Genomic DNA, 15,707 nt, shown 5'->3' with positions numbered 1-15,707 from the left:
CGTACGCTTACGCAAGACTGGTTCTACTGACGTGCTTTGCACACAGGTGGCTAGTGGGTGTCTGTTTCTCCAACTTTAGTTGAATCGGTTTCAATGAACAGGGTTCTTTCTGAAGATCAAAAAGCAATCACTATACTACATTGTGGTTTTGATGCGTAGGTAAGAACGGTTCTTGCTAGAAGCCTGTAGCAGCCACGTAAAACTTGCAACAACAAAGTAGAGGACGTCTAAGTTGTTTTTGCAGGGCATGTTGTGATGTGATATGGTCAAGATGTGATTATATAAATTATTGTATGAGATGATCATGTTTTGTAACACAGTTATCGGCAACTGGCAAGAGCCATATGGTTGTCGCTTTATTGTATGAAATGCAATCGCCATGTAATTGCTTTACTTTATCACTAAGCGATAGCGATAGTTCTAGAAGCAATAGTTGGCGAGACGACAACGATGCTTCGATGGAGATCAAGGTGTCAAGCCGGTGACGATGGTGATCATGACGGTGCTTTGGAGATGGAGATCAAAGGCACAAGATGATGATGGTCATATCATATCACTTATATTTTATTGCATGTGATGTTTATCCTTTATGCATCTTATTTTGCTTAGTTCGGTGGTAGCATTATAAGACGGTCTCTCACTAAACATCAAGGTACAAGTGTTCTCCCTGAGTATGCACCGTTGCTACAGTTCGTCGTGCCGAGACACGACGTGATGATCGGGTGTGATAAGCTCTACGTTCACATACAATGGGTGCAAGCCAGTTTTGCACACGCAGAATACTCGAGTTAAACTTGACGAGCCTAGCATATGCAATATGGCCTCGGAACACTGAGACCAAAAGGTCGAGCGTGAATCATATAGTAGATATGATCAACATAGTGATGTTCACCATTGAAAACTACTCCATCTCACGTGATGATCGGACATGGTTTAGTTGATATGGATCACGTGATCACTTAGATGATTAGAGGGATGTCTATCTAAGTGGGAGTTCTTAAGTAATATGATTAATTGAACTTTAATCTATCACGAATTTAGTACCTGATAGTATTTTGCATGTCTATGTTGTTGTAGATAGATGGCCCGTGCTGTTGTTCCGTTGAATTTTAATGCGTTCCTAGAGAAAGCTAAGTTGAAAGATGATGGTAGCAACTACACGGACTGGGTCCGTAACTTGAGGATTATCCTCATTGCTGCACAGAAGAATTACATCCTGGAAGCACCGCTGGGTGAAAAGCCTGCTGCAGATTCTACTGACGACGTTAAGAACGTCTAGTAAAGCAAAGCTAATGACTACTCGATAGTTCAGTGTGCCATGCTTTATGGCTTAGAACCGGGACTTCAACAACGTTTTGAACGTCATGGAGCATATGAGATGTTCTAGGAGTTGAAGTTAATATTTCAAGCAAATGCCCGGATTGAGAGATATGAAGTCTCCAATAAGTTCTACAGCTGCAAAATGGAGGAGAATAGTTCTATCAGTGAACATATACTCAGAATATCTGGGTACCACAACCACTTGACTCAGCTAGGAGTTAATCTTCCTAATGATAGTGTCATTGACAGAGTTCTTCAATCAATGCCGCCAAGCTACAAGAGCTTCGTGATGAACTATAATATGCAATGGATGGATAAGACAATTCCCGAGCTCTTCGCAATGCTAAAGGCTGCGGAGGTAGAAATCAAGAAGGAGCATCAAGTGTTGATGGTCAACAAGACCACCAGTTTCAAGAAGAAGGGCAAAGGGAAGAAGGGGAACTTCAAGAAGAATAGCAAGCAAGTTGATGCTCAAGTGAAGAAGCCCAAGTCTGGACCTAAGCCTGAGACTGAGTGCTTCTACTACAAAGGGACTGGTCACTGGAAGCGGAACTGCCCCAAGTATTTGGCAGATAAGAAGGATGGCAAAGTGAAAGGTATATTTGATATACATGTTATTGATGTGTACCTTACTAATGCTCGCAGTAGCGCCTGGGTATTTGATACTGGTTCTGTTGCTAATATTTGCAACTCGAAACATGGGCTACGGATTAAGTGAAGATTGGCTAAGGACGAGGTGACGATGCATGTGGGAAATGGTTCCAAAGTCGATGTGATCGCCGTCGGCATGCTACCTCTACATCTACCTTCGGGATTAGTATTATACCTGAATAATTGTTATTTGGTGCCAGCGTTAAGCATGAACATTATATCTGGATCTTGTTTGATGCGAGATGGTTATTCATTTAAATCAGAGAATAATGGTTGTTCTATTTATATGAGTAATATCTTTTATGGTCATGCACCCTTGATGAGTGGCCTATTTTTACTAAATCTCGATAGTAGTGATACACATATTCATAGTATTGAAGCCAAAAGATATAAGTTTAATAATGATAGTGCAACTTATTTGTGGCACTGCTGTTTAGGTCATATTGGTATAAAGCGCATGAAGAAACTCCATGCTGATGGACTTTTGGAATCACTTGATTATGAATCACTTGATGCTTGTGAACCATGCCTCATGGGCAAGATGACTAAGACTCCGTTCTCCGGAACAATGGAACGAGCAACAGACATATTGGAAATAATACATATTGATGTATGCGGTCCAATGAGTGTCGATGCTCGTGGCGGGTATCGTTATTTTCTGACCTTCACTGATGATTTGAGCAGATATGGGTATATCTACTTGATGAAACATAAGTCTGAAACATTTGAAAAGTTCAAAGAATTTCAGAGTGAAGTGGAAAATCATTGTAGCAAGAAAATTAAGTTTCTACGATCTGATCGTGGAGGTGAATATTTGAGTTATGAGTTTGGTCTTCATTTGAAACAATGCGGAATAGTTTCGCAACTCACGCCACCTGGAACACCATAGTGTAATGGTGTGTCCGAACGTTGTAACCATACTTTATTAGATATGGTGCAATTTATGATGTCTCTTACTAATTTACCGCTATCATTTTGGGGTTATGCTTTAGATACGGCTGCATTCATGTTAAATAGGGCACCATCGAAATCCGTTGAGACGACACCTTATGAACTGTGGTTTGGCAAGAAACCCAAGTTGTCGTTTCTTAAAGTTTGGAGCTGCGATGCTTATGTGAAAAAGCTTCAACCTGATAAGCTCGAACCCAAATTGGAGAAATGTGTCTTCATAGGATACCTAAAGGATATTGTTGGGTACACCTTCTATCACAAATCCGAAGGCAAGATATTCGTTGCTAAGAATGGATCCTTTCTAGAGAAGGAGTTTCTCTCGAAAGAAGTGAGTGGGAGGAAAGTAGAACTTGATGAGGTAATTGTACCTACTCCCTTATTGGAAAGTAGTTCATCACATAAATCAGTTCCAGTGATTCCTACACCAGTAAGTGAGGAAGCTAATGATGATGATCATGAAACTTCAGATCAAGTTACTACCGTACCTTGTAGGTCAACCAAAGTAAGATCCGCACCAAAGTGGTGCGGTAATCCTGTTCTGGAAGTCATGTTACTTGACCATGACGAACCTACGAACTATGAGGAAGCAATGATGAGCCCAGATTCCAAAAATGGCTTGAGGCCATGAAATCTGAGATGGGATCCATGTATGAGAACAAAGTGTGGACTTTGGTTGGGATCCATGTATGAGAACAAAGTGTGGACTTTGGTTGACTTGCCCGATGATCGGCAAGCCATAGAGAATAAATGGATCTTCAATAATAAGACTGACGCTGACGGTAATATTACTGTCTACAAAGCTCGACTTGTTGCGAAAGGGTTTTGACAAGTTCAAGGAGTTGACTACGATGAGACCTTCTCACCCGTAGCGATGCTTAAGTCCGCCCGAATCATGTTAGCAATTGCCGCATTTTATGATTATGAAATTTGGCAAATGGATGTCAAAACTGCATTCCTTAATGGATATCTTAAAGAAGAGTTGTATATGATGCAACCAGAAGGTTTTGTCGATCCAAAAGGTGCAAGCCTCTCGGAGTTGGAATATACGTTTTGATAGTGTGATCAAAGCATATGGTTTTATACAGACTTTTGGAGAAGCATGTATTTACAAGAAAGTGAGTGGGAGCTCTATAGCATTTCTGATATTATATGTAGATCACATATTGTTGATCGGAAATGATACTGAATTTCTGATAGCATAAAAGGACCTCGGTGAAGCTGCTTATATATTGGGCATCAAAATCTATAGAGATAGATCAAGACGCTTAATTGGACTTTCACAAAGCACATACCTTGATAAAGTTTTGAAGAAGTTCAAAATGGATCAAGCAAAGAAAGGGTTCTTGCCTGTGTTACAAGGTGTGAAGTTGAGTCACACTCAATGCCCGACCACTGCAGAAGATAGAGAGAAAATGAAAGTCATTCCCTATGCTTCAGCCATAGGTTCTATCATGTATGCAATGTTGTGTACCAGACCTGATGTGTGCCTTGCTATTAGTTTAGCAGGGAGGTATCAAAATAATCCAGGAGTGGATCACTGGACAGCGGTCAAGAATATCCTAAAATACCTGAAAAGGACTAAGGATATGTTTGTCGTTTATGGAGGTGACAAAGAGCTCATCGTAAACGGTTACGTTGATGCAAGCTTTAACACTGATCCGAATGACTCTAAGTCACAAACCGGATACATATTTTTATTGAATGGTGGTGCTGTCAGTTGGTGCAGTTCCAAGCAGAGCATCGTGGCGGGATCTACATGTGAAGCGGAGTACATAGCTGCTTCTGAAGCAGCAAATGAAGGAGTCTGGATGAAGGAGTTCATATCTGATCTAGGTGTCATACCAAGTGCATCGGGTCCAATGAAAATCTTTTGTGACAATACTGGTGCAATTTCCTTGGCAAAGGAATCCGGATTTCACAAGAGAACCAAGCACATCAAAAGACGCTTCAATTCCATCCGTGATCAAGTAAAGGAGGGAGACATAGAGATTTGCAAGATACATACGGATCTGAATGTTGCAGACCCGTTGACTAAGCCTCTCTCACGAGCAAAACATGATTAGCACCAAGACTCCATGGGTGTTAGACTCATTACTATGTAATCTAGATTATTGACTCTAGTGCAAGTGGGAGACTGAAGGAAATATGCCCTAGAGGCAATAATAAAGTTGTTATTTATATTTCCTTATATCATGATAAATGTTTATTATTCATGCTAGAATTGTATTAACCGGAAACTTAGTACATGTGTGAATACATAGACAAAATGAGTGTCACTAGTATGCCTCTACTTGACTAGCTCGTTAATCAAAGATGGTTAAGTTTCCTAGCCATGGACAAGAGTTGTCATTTGATGAACGAGATCACATCATTAGAGAATGATGTGATTGACTTGACCCATCCATTAGCTTAGCTCTATGATCGTTTAGTCTATTGCTTTCTCCATAACTTATACATGTTCCTATGACTATGATATTATGCAACTCCCGAATACCGGAGGAACACTTAGTGTGCTATCAAACGTCACAACGTAATTGGGTGACTATAAAGATGCTCTACAGGTGTCTCCGATGGTGTTTGTTGAGTTGGCATAGATCGAGATTAGGATTTGTCACTCCATGTATCGGAGAGGTATCTCTGGGCCCTCTCGGTAATGCACATCACTATAAGCCTTGCAAGCAATGTGACTAATGAGTTAGTTACGGGATGTTTCATTACGGAACGAGTAAAGAGACTTGCGGTAACGAGATTGAACTAGGTATTGAGATACCGATGATCGAATCTCGGGCAAGTAACATACCGATGACAAAGGGAACAATGTATGTTGTTATGCGGTTTGACCGATAAAGATCTTCGTAGAATATGTAGGAACCAATATGAGCATCTAGGTTCCACTATTGGTTATTGACCAGAAGTGAGTCTCGGTCATGTCTACATAGTTCTCGAACCCGTAGGGTCCGCACGCTTAAAGTTCGGTGGCGATCGGTATTATGAGTTTATGTGTTTTGATGTACCGAAGGTAGTTCGGAGTCCAGGATATGATCACGGACATGACGAGGAGTCTCGAAATGGTCGAGACATAAAGATCGATATATTGGAAGGCTATGTTTGGACATCGGAATGGTTCTGGGTGAGTTCGGGCATTTACCGGAGTATCGGGGGGTTACCGGTACCCCCCGGGGAGTGCATGGGCCTTATTGGGCCTTAGTGGGAGAGAGGAGGAGGCGGCCAAGGTGGAGGGTGCCCCCTCCCCAAGCCCAATCCGAATTGGGTGGGGGCCGGCCCCCCTTTCCTTCCCTCTCTCTCCTCCTTCCTTCCTCTCCTACTCCAACTAGGGAAGGGGGAATCCTACTCCCATCGGGAGTAGGACTCCCCCCTTGGGCGCGCCATGAGAGGGCCGCCCCCCCTCCCTCCTCCACTCATTTATATACGGGGGAGGGGGCACCCCATAGACACACAAGTTGATTGTTTAGCCGTGTGCGGTGCCCCCCTCCACAGATTTCCACCTCGATCATATCGTTGTAGTGCTTAGGCGAAGCCCTGCATCGGTAACTTCATCATCACCGTCATCACGTCGTCGTGCTGATGAAACTCTCCCTCGACCTTAGTTGGATCTAGAGTTCATGGGACGTCACCGAGCTGAACGTGTGCAGATCGCGGAGGTGTCGTTTCTTTGGTGCTAGGATCGGTCGGATCGTGAAGACGTACGACTACATCAACCGCTTTGTCATAACACTTCCGCTTGCGGTCTACGAGGGTACGTGGACAACACTCTCCCCTCTCGTTGCTATGCATCACCTAGATGGATCTTGCGTGTGCGTAGGAATTTTTTTGAAATTACTGTGTTCCCCCAACAGTTCTATAATAGTGAACCGTTTGTGATGGGCCGCGCATCGTAATCGTAGCACCACAGAATATCGACTGCGATGGCAATGCGAGCACAAACGAGTAGGAGTACTGTAGGGTCCCTATCCCTGGCGGTTTCTGGGTCGTGTGGGAAGGACCCCCTATCACCGTCACTCACTAGACGGCGGTTCCAAATGTCGTCGCGAAAAAGGGTTAAAAAATGTTTGTATAGCACCGACGCGTACTAGTGCGATCTACGCCGATTGCGCCCCTACTGTGCTTCAGTACACCAACGACACCCTAATCTTAACCCATACATCTTACCAAGACGCTACAACCCTCAAAGATATCCTAGACATGTTTGCCCTTGCTACCAGTCTTACCCTTGCTACCAGTCTTACAATCAACTTTCACAAAACCACATTTGTACCCATCAACACGGATACCAACACTAGCCAAAACATTGCCTCCACTTTCGGTTGTGAACTCTCATCCTTCCCACAAATTTATCTCGGACTCCCTCCCACACGTGCCTGCCGTCCTCCACCTTTTAACCGGTCATCCAACGCTTCCTAAAATACCTCTCCGATTGGGTGGCAAAAATCCTTTCCCGCGGTGCCAGACTAATGCTTATCTCATCTACTCTCGACGCCCTTGCCACTCACTAGCTTCATGTCCGTTTTTAGGTTCCCCAAGAAGGTATTGAAAATGTTAGCCGCTATCCGAAGATCCTTCTTCTGGGCTGTCGAAGAATCCTGCTCCGGAACTAAGTGCCTTATCACTTGGAAAAACGTTTGCAACCCAAAACTGCTAGTGGGCTAAGCATCAAACACCTTCTTCTCCAAAACAACTGCCTCCTCATGAAATTTGCTTTTAAACTTCTCCAAAAACACGACCTACCTTGGATGAACTGGTTCTTCCAACACTACTCTCTTGACTTCGGAAATAAACCCCACAACCCCTCCTACCTTTGGAAAATCATAAACGCACAACTTAGCTGCCTCCGCACAATCTCTTTTGTCCTTACCGACAATGGCACCTCCACCTACTTCTGGCTTGACGCTTGGCTGCTTCCGACTCCACTCGCAGACACCTATCCACACCTATTCTCCCACTCCACCTCACCCTCGGTTTTGGTATCACAAGTCATGCAGAATGGTTTACTCGCTACTCTGCGGAACCACCTAACAAATGTTGCTTCTGTAGAGCTTGCGTCTGTTTTGTCTTTATTGTAGGATGTTGCCACTAGCGATGCGCCCGATGACAGGTTCCTCGCCCACGGCTCCTCGTTCTCCTCGAGGTGCACCTACTCACTGCTATCCTCCGACCACGAGATTGATCTCAACACCAGGTATATCTGGAGCTCCATGGCACCTATCAAGGTCAAGCGCCCGATGACAGGTTCCTCGCCCACGGCTCCTCGTTCTCCTCGAGGTGCACCTACTCACTGCTATCCTCCGACCACGAGATTGATCTCAACACCAGGTATATCTGGAGCTCCATGGCACCTATCAAGGTCAAGATCTTCAGCTGGATTATTCATCATGACAGGCTGAGCACGATGGCGTACTTACATCGCAAGACCATCTCCTCTGTTACGGCATGTCCTTGGTGCGACCTCACTCTAGAGGACGCGACACACCTTGCCATTCATTGCCCCTGTGCGGCCCAGGTCTGGTTGGGGCTGCAATTCCCTCACTCCATCGACCTCCGGTCAGCCTCAACATCAACATTTGGCGCCATCCTCTGGAAGCTATGGGACTCCAGGAATGCTCGTGTCTTTCACAACGAGCTACGTTCCCCCCTAGATACTCTTCGCAACATCATCCTGGATTTTACAAAATAATAATATAGGAGATTACTTAATAAAGAGGAAACCTCAATATCCACTCAAGTCACCTTCAAGTGTTCGTCTCACATTAATGCAGCTAATACATACTTGCATACATTTATATTTATATACTACGTAGGAGTATTTTTCTGTGATGTGATCCAACAATTTACATTTACATCTCACTTGACTTGCAAGATGCAACTCCCGAACCTCAAGGTATTGAATAAATCAGGGGAATCATGAGGCCATGCGTGGCACATATAAACGGATTCTCTGTATTTAGCACCCGAGGTAAGAAAGAAAATGAGACGTGCTACAAGTATAGGTGACAACGTGCCATCTCCATCCTCACACGCTAACTATCGCTAAGCGATATCAGCTGGTCGACCACACCAGGATCAGCAAGCGTGCTCGTGTCACCAAGCTCATCCAGCTGCCTGGAGGCAATTTTCCGCAATATTCTTCGCATGATCTTGCCGCTCCGTGTCTTCGGGAGCCCCGGTGCCCAGTGGATCTTGTCAGGTGCTGCAAACGCGCCAATCTGCCACAAAATGACACCATGTATGTCTTTACACTCGTTTCAAAAAATTTGGAGTGTCAAGAAAAAATGTGTTGCACAGACTGAAAAAACCTTTAGAAGAAAAAGTTCCATCCAATCTCAAAAGATTTTAAAAAACTAGTAAAGCATGTTGAAATTGTAGGTTCCATCATTGAAAAAGCACAAGCATTATTTCTTCAGATCAGCAGGGCAAGAAAAATCAGGTACCAACTTCTCCAGAACCAGCGGAGCCATTGTTAGCCGGGTTCATTCCATCACACATGGATCTCTTGCAGTAGCAACCATCACAATAAGAAACTATCGGAAGAAAATACCTGGCTGCGGACCGCCATAATGAGGCTTTTTCGTAGATCATCACTGTAAGGAACACCATCCACCAAAGTTACAAATGCGTAGATTCCCTGACCTTTAACCTGAAACAAGTATTACTGATTAAGACCTCAGTTTGGACGAAGCCATGGTGGGGGTCATGATATGGAGCCAGAAAGACAGGAAAAACAAGTACTGGACCGGACCTCATGGTCAATTCCGACAACAGCGGCCTCGGCACATTTTGGATGTGAAACAAGAGCAGATTCAACCTCTGCTGTACCAATCCGATGCCCACTACAGTTTTATAATATGGGTCAAATATTTGCAGCTTCAAAGCCTTTTAAAGCCATCTAATAATTTCAATTCAAGGAAGCGTGAACCATATAATATAAGTAGCTAAATTACCTGACATTGATAACATCATCCACTCTTCCTGTCAGCCAATGGTAACCATCTTTGTCCCTGACACAAATTTAATTTGTTCAGCTAAGAACATGTAATTCTGGATCACATTTCTATTCCAGACTACTATCAATCCTCTTCAATTATGAAGAAGTTTTGGCCAAAGTTTAAATAAATGTTTGATAAGTTACCTCCTACAACCATCACCAGAGAAATAATAGCCAGAGAATGGTTTGAAGTATGTTGTCTCATATCTGTCCTTATCTCCATACAGAGTGCGGAAAGCTCCAGGCCATGAGTTCTTTATGCAAAGGTATCCACTGCATTCTCCAGTCATTTCCCGTCCTTTTTCGTCAACAATCACTGGCTGTGAATCAGCATGTGCACAGTAATTACAAAGTAAGAGGGGTAATGAAACTTCCATTTTATTGAAGTCATGTATTATGTATACCTGTACACCAAAGAAAGGAAATGTAGCAGATCCTGGTTTCTGAGGCCAAGCGCCAGGTAAAGGTGTAATCTAACAAGAGCAAGCATTACAGTTCGATTCAACAAGTAAGATGAAACTCACTTTGAGAGCTCCGAAATTTCCCACACACAATTTAAAACACAATTACCATAAAACCACCAGTTTCAGTCTGCCACCAAGTGTCTGATATGGGGCATCTCGAATCACCGACAACATTATAGAACCACCTGACATGAACAATAGTGAGTAAGATCTTTTCAACGTATTGAGATTTTCAGACTAAGGAGATAAACACAAACCTCCATGCAGTTGGATTAATTGGCTCACCCACACTTCCTAAAACTCGAAGAGACTTACGAGAGTACCGATCAACATACTGCAAAATATATCATAAAACCAAAAGGGATATATAGAAAAGATATATGTGTGGGGCAAAATTAACTAAATTAAAAATTAAATTTTCATAAACGTACAGAGATTATTAGAGATTTCGCTTGGGAGCATATGTTGTTGCACCATTATTTTGCAACATAAAAGAATACTATATGGTAGAAAAAGCTTCCCGGTAGATAAAAAATCATTTTGTGAGGAAAAGAAGTGCTGCCTCACTGCACCACTTAACTGATGACGAGACTAAATGTTCAAATGAGCACACAAGAAAAAAAATAACAGCATACCACGGAACCATCACGCATGAGTGAACGGATAAGTGTTGGTGCAGTATAAAATATTGTCACTCCGTATTTGTCAACGATGTCCCAACACCGACCAGGATCAGGGTAGTTTGGAGCCTACAAGTTCCATTGAAGAAATAAGTTACAACCATAGTCCAATCTAAATAAGCCTCAAAAGCAAAGGGTGACCCTTAGATCATGACTATATAACATATGAACTAGTTTTCCTCTGAAATTACCCCTTCATAAACGAGAACTGTGGCTCCATTCAGGAGAGGACCATAAGTCACATAACTATGTCCAGTAATCCAGCCACAGTCTGCAGTGCACCTGATGTAAGTGAAACAGGGAAACTACAGTAAGAAAACTCAGCTTCCATAATACCGCGACCAAATTTATGCCCCCTGAAGACCCCAAATTTTTACACCTTACCAGTATATGTCTGTTGGCTTGTAATCAAATGCATGTTTAAATGTTGTTGCGGCATATACCATATAGCCCCCCGTTGTATGCAATACACCCTGCACACTTCACAGTATCTTTATTTTATATCCAAGGGATATACAATAGTCTACGGGGTTAAGGGTACCTTTGGTTTTCCTGTGCTGCCACTAGTGTACAGAAGAAACAATGGATCCTCTGCATCAACCCATTCCACATCACATCTAGTTGGGAAATTGGGCACAACATCCTGGGGGCACATCATCTCGTATTGAGAAATAACTCGCATACTTGTAATATAGAATACAAAACAAAAAGGTTGAAAGGAGATCTCCTGGTTGATAAAGAAGTTTCCGGAATGTTCTGTGCTTAAAAATCAGATACATAGAAATTGTTGAACTTGTTTAATTTGGATATACCTGCCACCAGACATCTCTTCCAGCTATCCATTGTGTGTCCTCTTTCTTCATGGCCAACTGATTTTCATATGTCAAACAAATGCCTGCTCAGCAAAAGAAACTCTGTACATGAGAAAACTTCAGACTTTGGATTAGATTTCTCTAAACCAATTCTGTGCATATGATCATTGAATACAATTTTTCCCAGAAGAAGTAGCATCCATGATCAAGAGTATACTGACACTTCAGAGTTCAGACATTGCATAAGGCATCAATGAAGAACAGCAAGACTTAATGTCTTAATATACCCCAAGAGGCTAAGCCGGAAAGATGTGAAAAAGTGGCCACCACCAAAGTATCGAGGGATACAGGTGAGTGTTTTTGCTCTGCGCCTGGGCACGCGCACATCTGGTAATTTCACTTTATTTTTCAGTTACACTTCTGAGTTTGGAAAAAGGAAATCTAATTTTTGGATTGCAAATGTATAATGTGGGATGTTGGGCAAAATAAATGACTCTTTGTGTGCCGCAGAGAGTTTTAGGGACTAAAACAGGAACTATAATGTACACAATTGCGTGTTTTTATTGTAGGAAAGAAATGGACACATTTTTGTACCAAAATTTGCAGGTATACACTACATTCAACATGCACATGTACGAGATCTTTTTGTATTTTCAAAAAAATGGAATTCAAATTGCACCTATGTACACTGTTGCAATTTTCGGATACAAATGCGGTATCACGATAAATATTTGTATGTATAGTGTGGACATATGTAGGTGAAAATAATACAAAAATAACATTTATCAGGAAGGTAGCAAGTTAGACTGCCTGGAAAGCTTAAAATAGCTAGTGCTCATGGAAGTCGTATTATGGATCTTACCTACTGTGACACCATTTTTTGCACTTTCAACAAGAGACGCATCTACTATATCTTTGAGAGGGATGAGTTTCTGCCCCCTTTTGACAGCATTGCATGTAATCACAACCTTAGGCTTGCAGTCAGTGATCCTTTGGGCTATTGCATCGGCGGAGAAGCCAGCAAACACCACCTGAATAATAATTCAGCCTCATAACATGGTAACATGTATAGGGTAAATCAGACTAACTGGAAGTGCAGACTGGGGTAAAACTTACAGAGTGCACAGCACCAATGCGAGCGCATGCAAGCATTGCAATAGGCAGCTCCATGAGCATCGGCAAGTAGATCACCACAGCATCACCTTTTTCAACTCCGACACTCTTCAAATAATTGGCCAGCTGCAACAAAGCACCCCAAAATAATTAAACCATGTCTGCATACATCAGGACATGTTACATGCAGTTGTTTCATCATAACAGCATATTTACCTGGCAAACCTTATCCAAGAGCTCTGAGTATGTGAGCTTCCCATCCTGATCAGGCTCATTCCCCTCCCAATACATGGCAATCTTCGCACCGTCCCCGGCCTCCACGTAGCGGTCCACGGCATTGTGGCATATGTTAGTTTTGCCCCCTTTAAACCACTGCCAAAACACCAACAACGTTCATCGACACTCTGTCCTCCCATCACAAACAAGCTAGCACCGAAATCGGACACGCTTAGGCACGTGCTTACTTCGATCTTGATCGGCCCCTTTGTGACATCAAGGTTCTCATTACAGACTTCCTCAGGGCTCCACTTCTGCTTCCAGTAGAATGTTTCAGCGATCTCTGACCAGAACCCGGCAGGATCGTCAATCGACCGCTGATACATCTCCAGGTACTGGTTGGCAGTCATTGAGAAAAACAGCAAGATCAGTCATCAGTCATCATATCCACCAGAAATCAACACAATCAGGGAATGTTCAACTCGGCGGTCAGTAGTCAGTAGTAAATTCACTGACCCTAGGAAAATGGGAATTAACCCGCGCTCCCAATTCACCAACCCTAACAACTTCAGTACTTGTCTACTTATGTCCAGTCAGTCCCTATCTGCCTTATCTGACCCCGTGAGTGGGTAGCGATGGATCACAACTAGCCGCATACTATGCACCTCGAAACGGAAGGACAAAACGTACGACACCCGTCTGGGGCCGAATCAACATAATCGAAATGGGAAGTGGAGAAAAAAGGGAGACCTGCTGCGGAGAGGAGACAAGGGCCTGCGCGGCGAAGTCGGCGCTGGGGTGGACGAGGCCGTGGTCGTCGGAGGCCGGCAGCGGCTCGCCCAGCACGGTCGCCGCACACGGCGCCGCGTGACGCGGCCTGGCGGCGGCCACCGCCAGGCGATCGCTCGCGCCCATGGCCGACCTCCACCGGAGCGGCGATCGAGACGAGGACGGGGCTGGCGCGGGAGCCTGGAGCGGGATCGCGGGGTGGGCGCGTGCGGAGCTGCAGCAGCAGCGGGCTGTGGTGGCGTATATATACTGGGCCATTGACGGCCTCGGGGCCTGACGGCCACGGCTCACCACACCTCCTTAACTCCTCGGCCACCGTGGGCCGAAACTATTTCTGACTTTTGGGGCGCCTTCTGGTGGAGGAGCTAAATCAGCAGGCAGGCGGGCGGAGCGGACGGAAGGTGGAACCGTCGATGCCTCTTCTGTCTAGTCTGGTTGGTGAGCCTTTTTCTGGTGGCACGGAGTTGTAGAGTGCTCTTGCTGCTACTCTACAGCTACTACTACTGTCTATGGATTCGTCGGCGGTGGCTACCGGAACGGGAGGGGGAGAGGGATGCTCTGCGTGGCAGCGTGGGGGTCGAGAAGCCAGGTGTCTGTGAGGGAGAATCGACACTCTTTTTGTTCTGTCTCTCGGGGTCGGGGTCCACCATTGGAACAGAACAGAACATACGGACGGACGGCTCACCGCTCTGCCTGGTTTGCATCGCCGTTCGCAAATCGTCCGGTGGTTTCGAGTAGTTTTTGCGGAAAGAACAATTTAAAACGAATTGCAATGTACTTTCTCCGTTCTAAAATAAGTGATTCAACTTTGTACATCACTTATTCTGAGACGGAAGGAGCACTATTTTGTAACTTAAATTAACAATCACTCACCAATTTCTCAAATTTTTTGAAACATAGTATAGTCGCATATGCTCACATACACATATACAGTCATCACTATAAACGCACGCATCCACGCACACAACATTTTTAGATTGATAACATCATCACAAACGTCTCATAATCGACGAGAATATCTCCTTCCACTGAATGAATATTTTTTTTAAAATTGAAACAAATTTAAAAAATGCGAGCACCAGTGTCAAGTTTAGACTTGAGTCTGACTGGTTCCACCACCTAGATTCAATCCATCTAAGCCATGCTTCTTTTTTACCCGGGGAAACACTCACCTTTTTTCCGATTTGTAAGGTCCACATATATCCTTAGATCGGCAGTTTGACTAATTTTTTTCGAAAGGGGGTATCCCCGACCTCTGCATCAGAACGATGCATATGGCCACCTTTATTACCAAGCAAAATAGTTCGACGGTAGTCTTAAAGTCTCAACAAAATACAAAACATGCTCACAAAGAGCAAAAGAACAAAAATAAAATCACAACCGGCTAGCAAGATAAAGATAGAAAAACTAATTGTCTATCCTATTACATGACCGCCATCCAAATCGGTTGAAAATATCCCGTGCTACCATCTCCCGTTGGATAGATCCGGTAACCAAACGCTCCTGACCTTCGTCGGAGTGAGTAGCGACCACATACGGATCAACGCAGTGGCTCGAAAGATAACCTGCAAAAAATGAGTATTTGTTATTCTGTTAAGACCAAATCATTTCTGCAATTCCAGATAGCCCATAGTAAGGCACACACTCCTACGCGAATGTGTCTCGCTGTTTGGAACTCAACCCCATCAAGCCACGTCACAAAATAACATGT

General features: G+C 43.8%; 1 protein-coding gene across 1 annotated transcript; it reads right to left on the bottom strand.

The window, feature by feature from the left end:
- Positions 1-8,630: 8,630 nt before the first annotated feature.
- LOC123189120 (acetyl-coenzyme A synthetase, chloroplastic/glyoxysomal) lies at positions 8,631-14,581 on the bottom strand. The gene is made up of 18 exons (XM_044601458.1): positions 13,958-14,581; positions 13,456-13,602; positions 13,208-13,363; positions 12,995-13,117; positions 12,741-12,909; positions 11,879-11,961; positions 11,608-11,709; positions 11,451-11,539; positions 11,258-11,348; positions 11,022-11,135; positions 10,644-10,720; positions 10,493-10,571; positions 10,327-10,395; positions 10,067-10,242; positions 9,879-9,935; positions 9,677-9,767; positions 9,476-9,574; positions 8,631-9,143 (listed from the first exon to the last, which is right to left on the bottom strand). The coding sequence occupies exons 1-18, from the start codon at positions 14,252-14,254 to the stop codon at positions 8,958-8,960; spliced, it is 2,205 nt and encodes a 734-aa protein (XP_044457393.1). The 5' UTR covers positions 14,255-14,581; the 3' UTR covers positions 8,631-8,957.
- Positions 14,582-15,707: the final 1,126 nt, after the last annotated feature.

The sequence above is a fragment of the Triticum aestivum genome, chromosome 2A (genome assembly GCF_018294505.1).
Source record: "Triticum aestivum cultivar Chinese Spring chromosome 2A, IWGSC CS RefSeq v2.1, whole genome shotgun sequence".
Classification (NCBI taxonomy): Eukaryota; Viridiplantae; Streptophyta; class Magnoliopsida; order Poales; family Poaceae; genus Triticum; species Triticum aestivum.
This window is presented reverse-complemented; position numbering and strand designations above follow the sequence as displayed.

Excerpts from the sequence above, each read along its gene's own strand:
- LOC123189120 (XM_044601458.1), bottom strand. The coding sequence starts at position 14,254 with ATGGCCCAGTATATATACGCCACCACAGCCCGCTGCTGCTGCAGCTCC. Across the intron at positions 10,396-10,492 it reads CTGAAACTGGTGGTTTTATG|ATTACACCTTTACCTGGCGC; the intron begins GTAATTGTGTTT and ends TGCTCTTGTTAG. Across the intron at positions 9,936-10,066 it reads TCTGGTGATGGTTGTAGGAG|GGACAAAGATGGTTACCATT; the intron begins GTAACTTATCAA and ends AATTTGTGTCAG.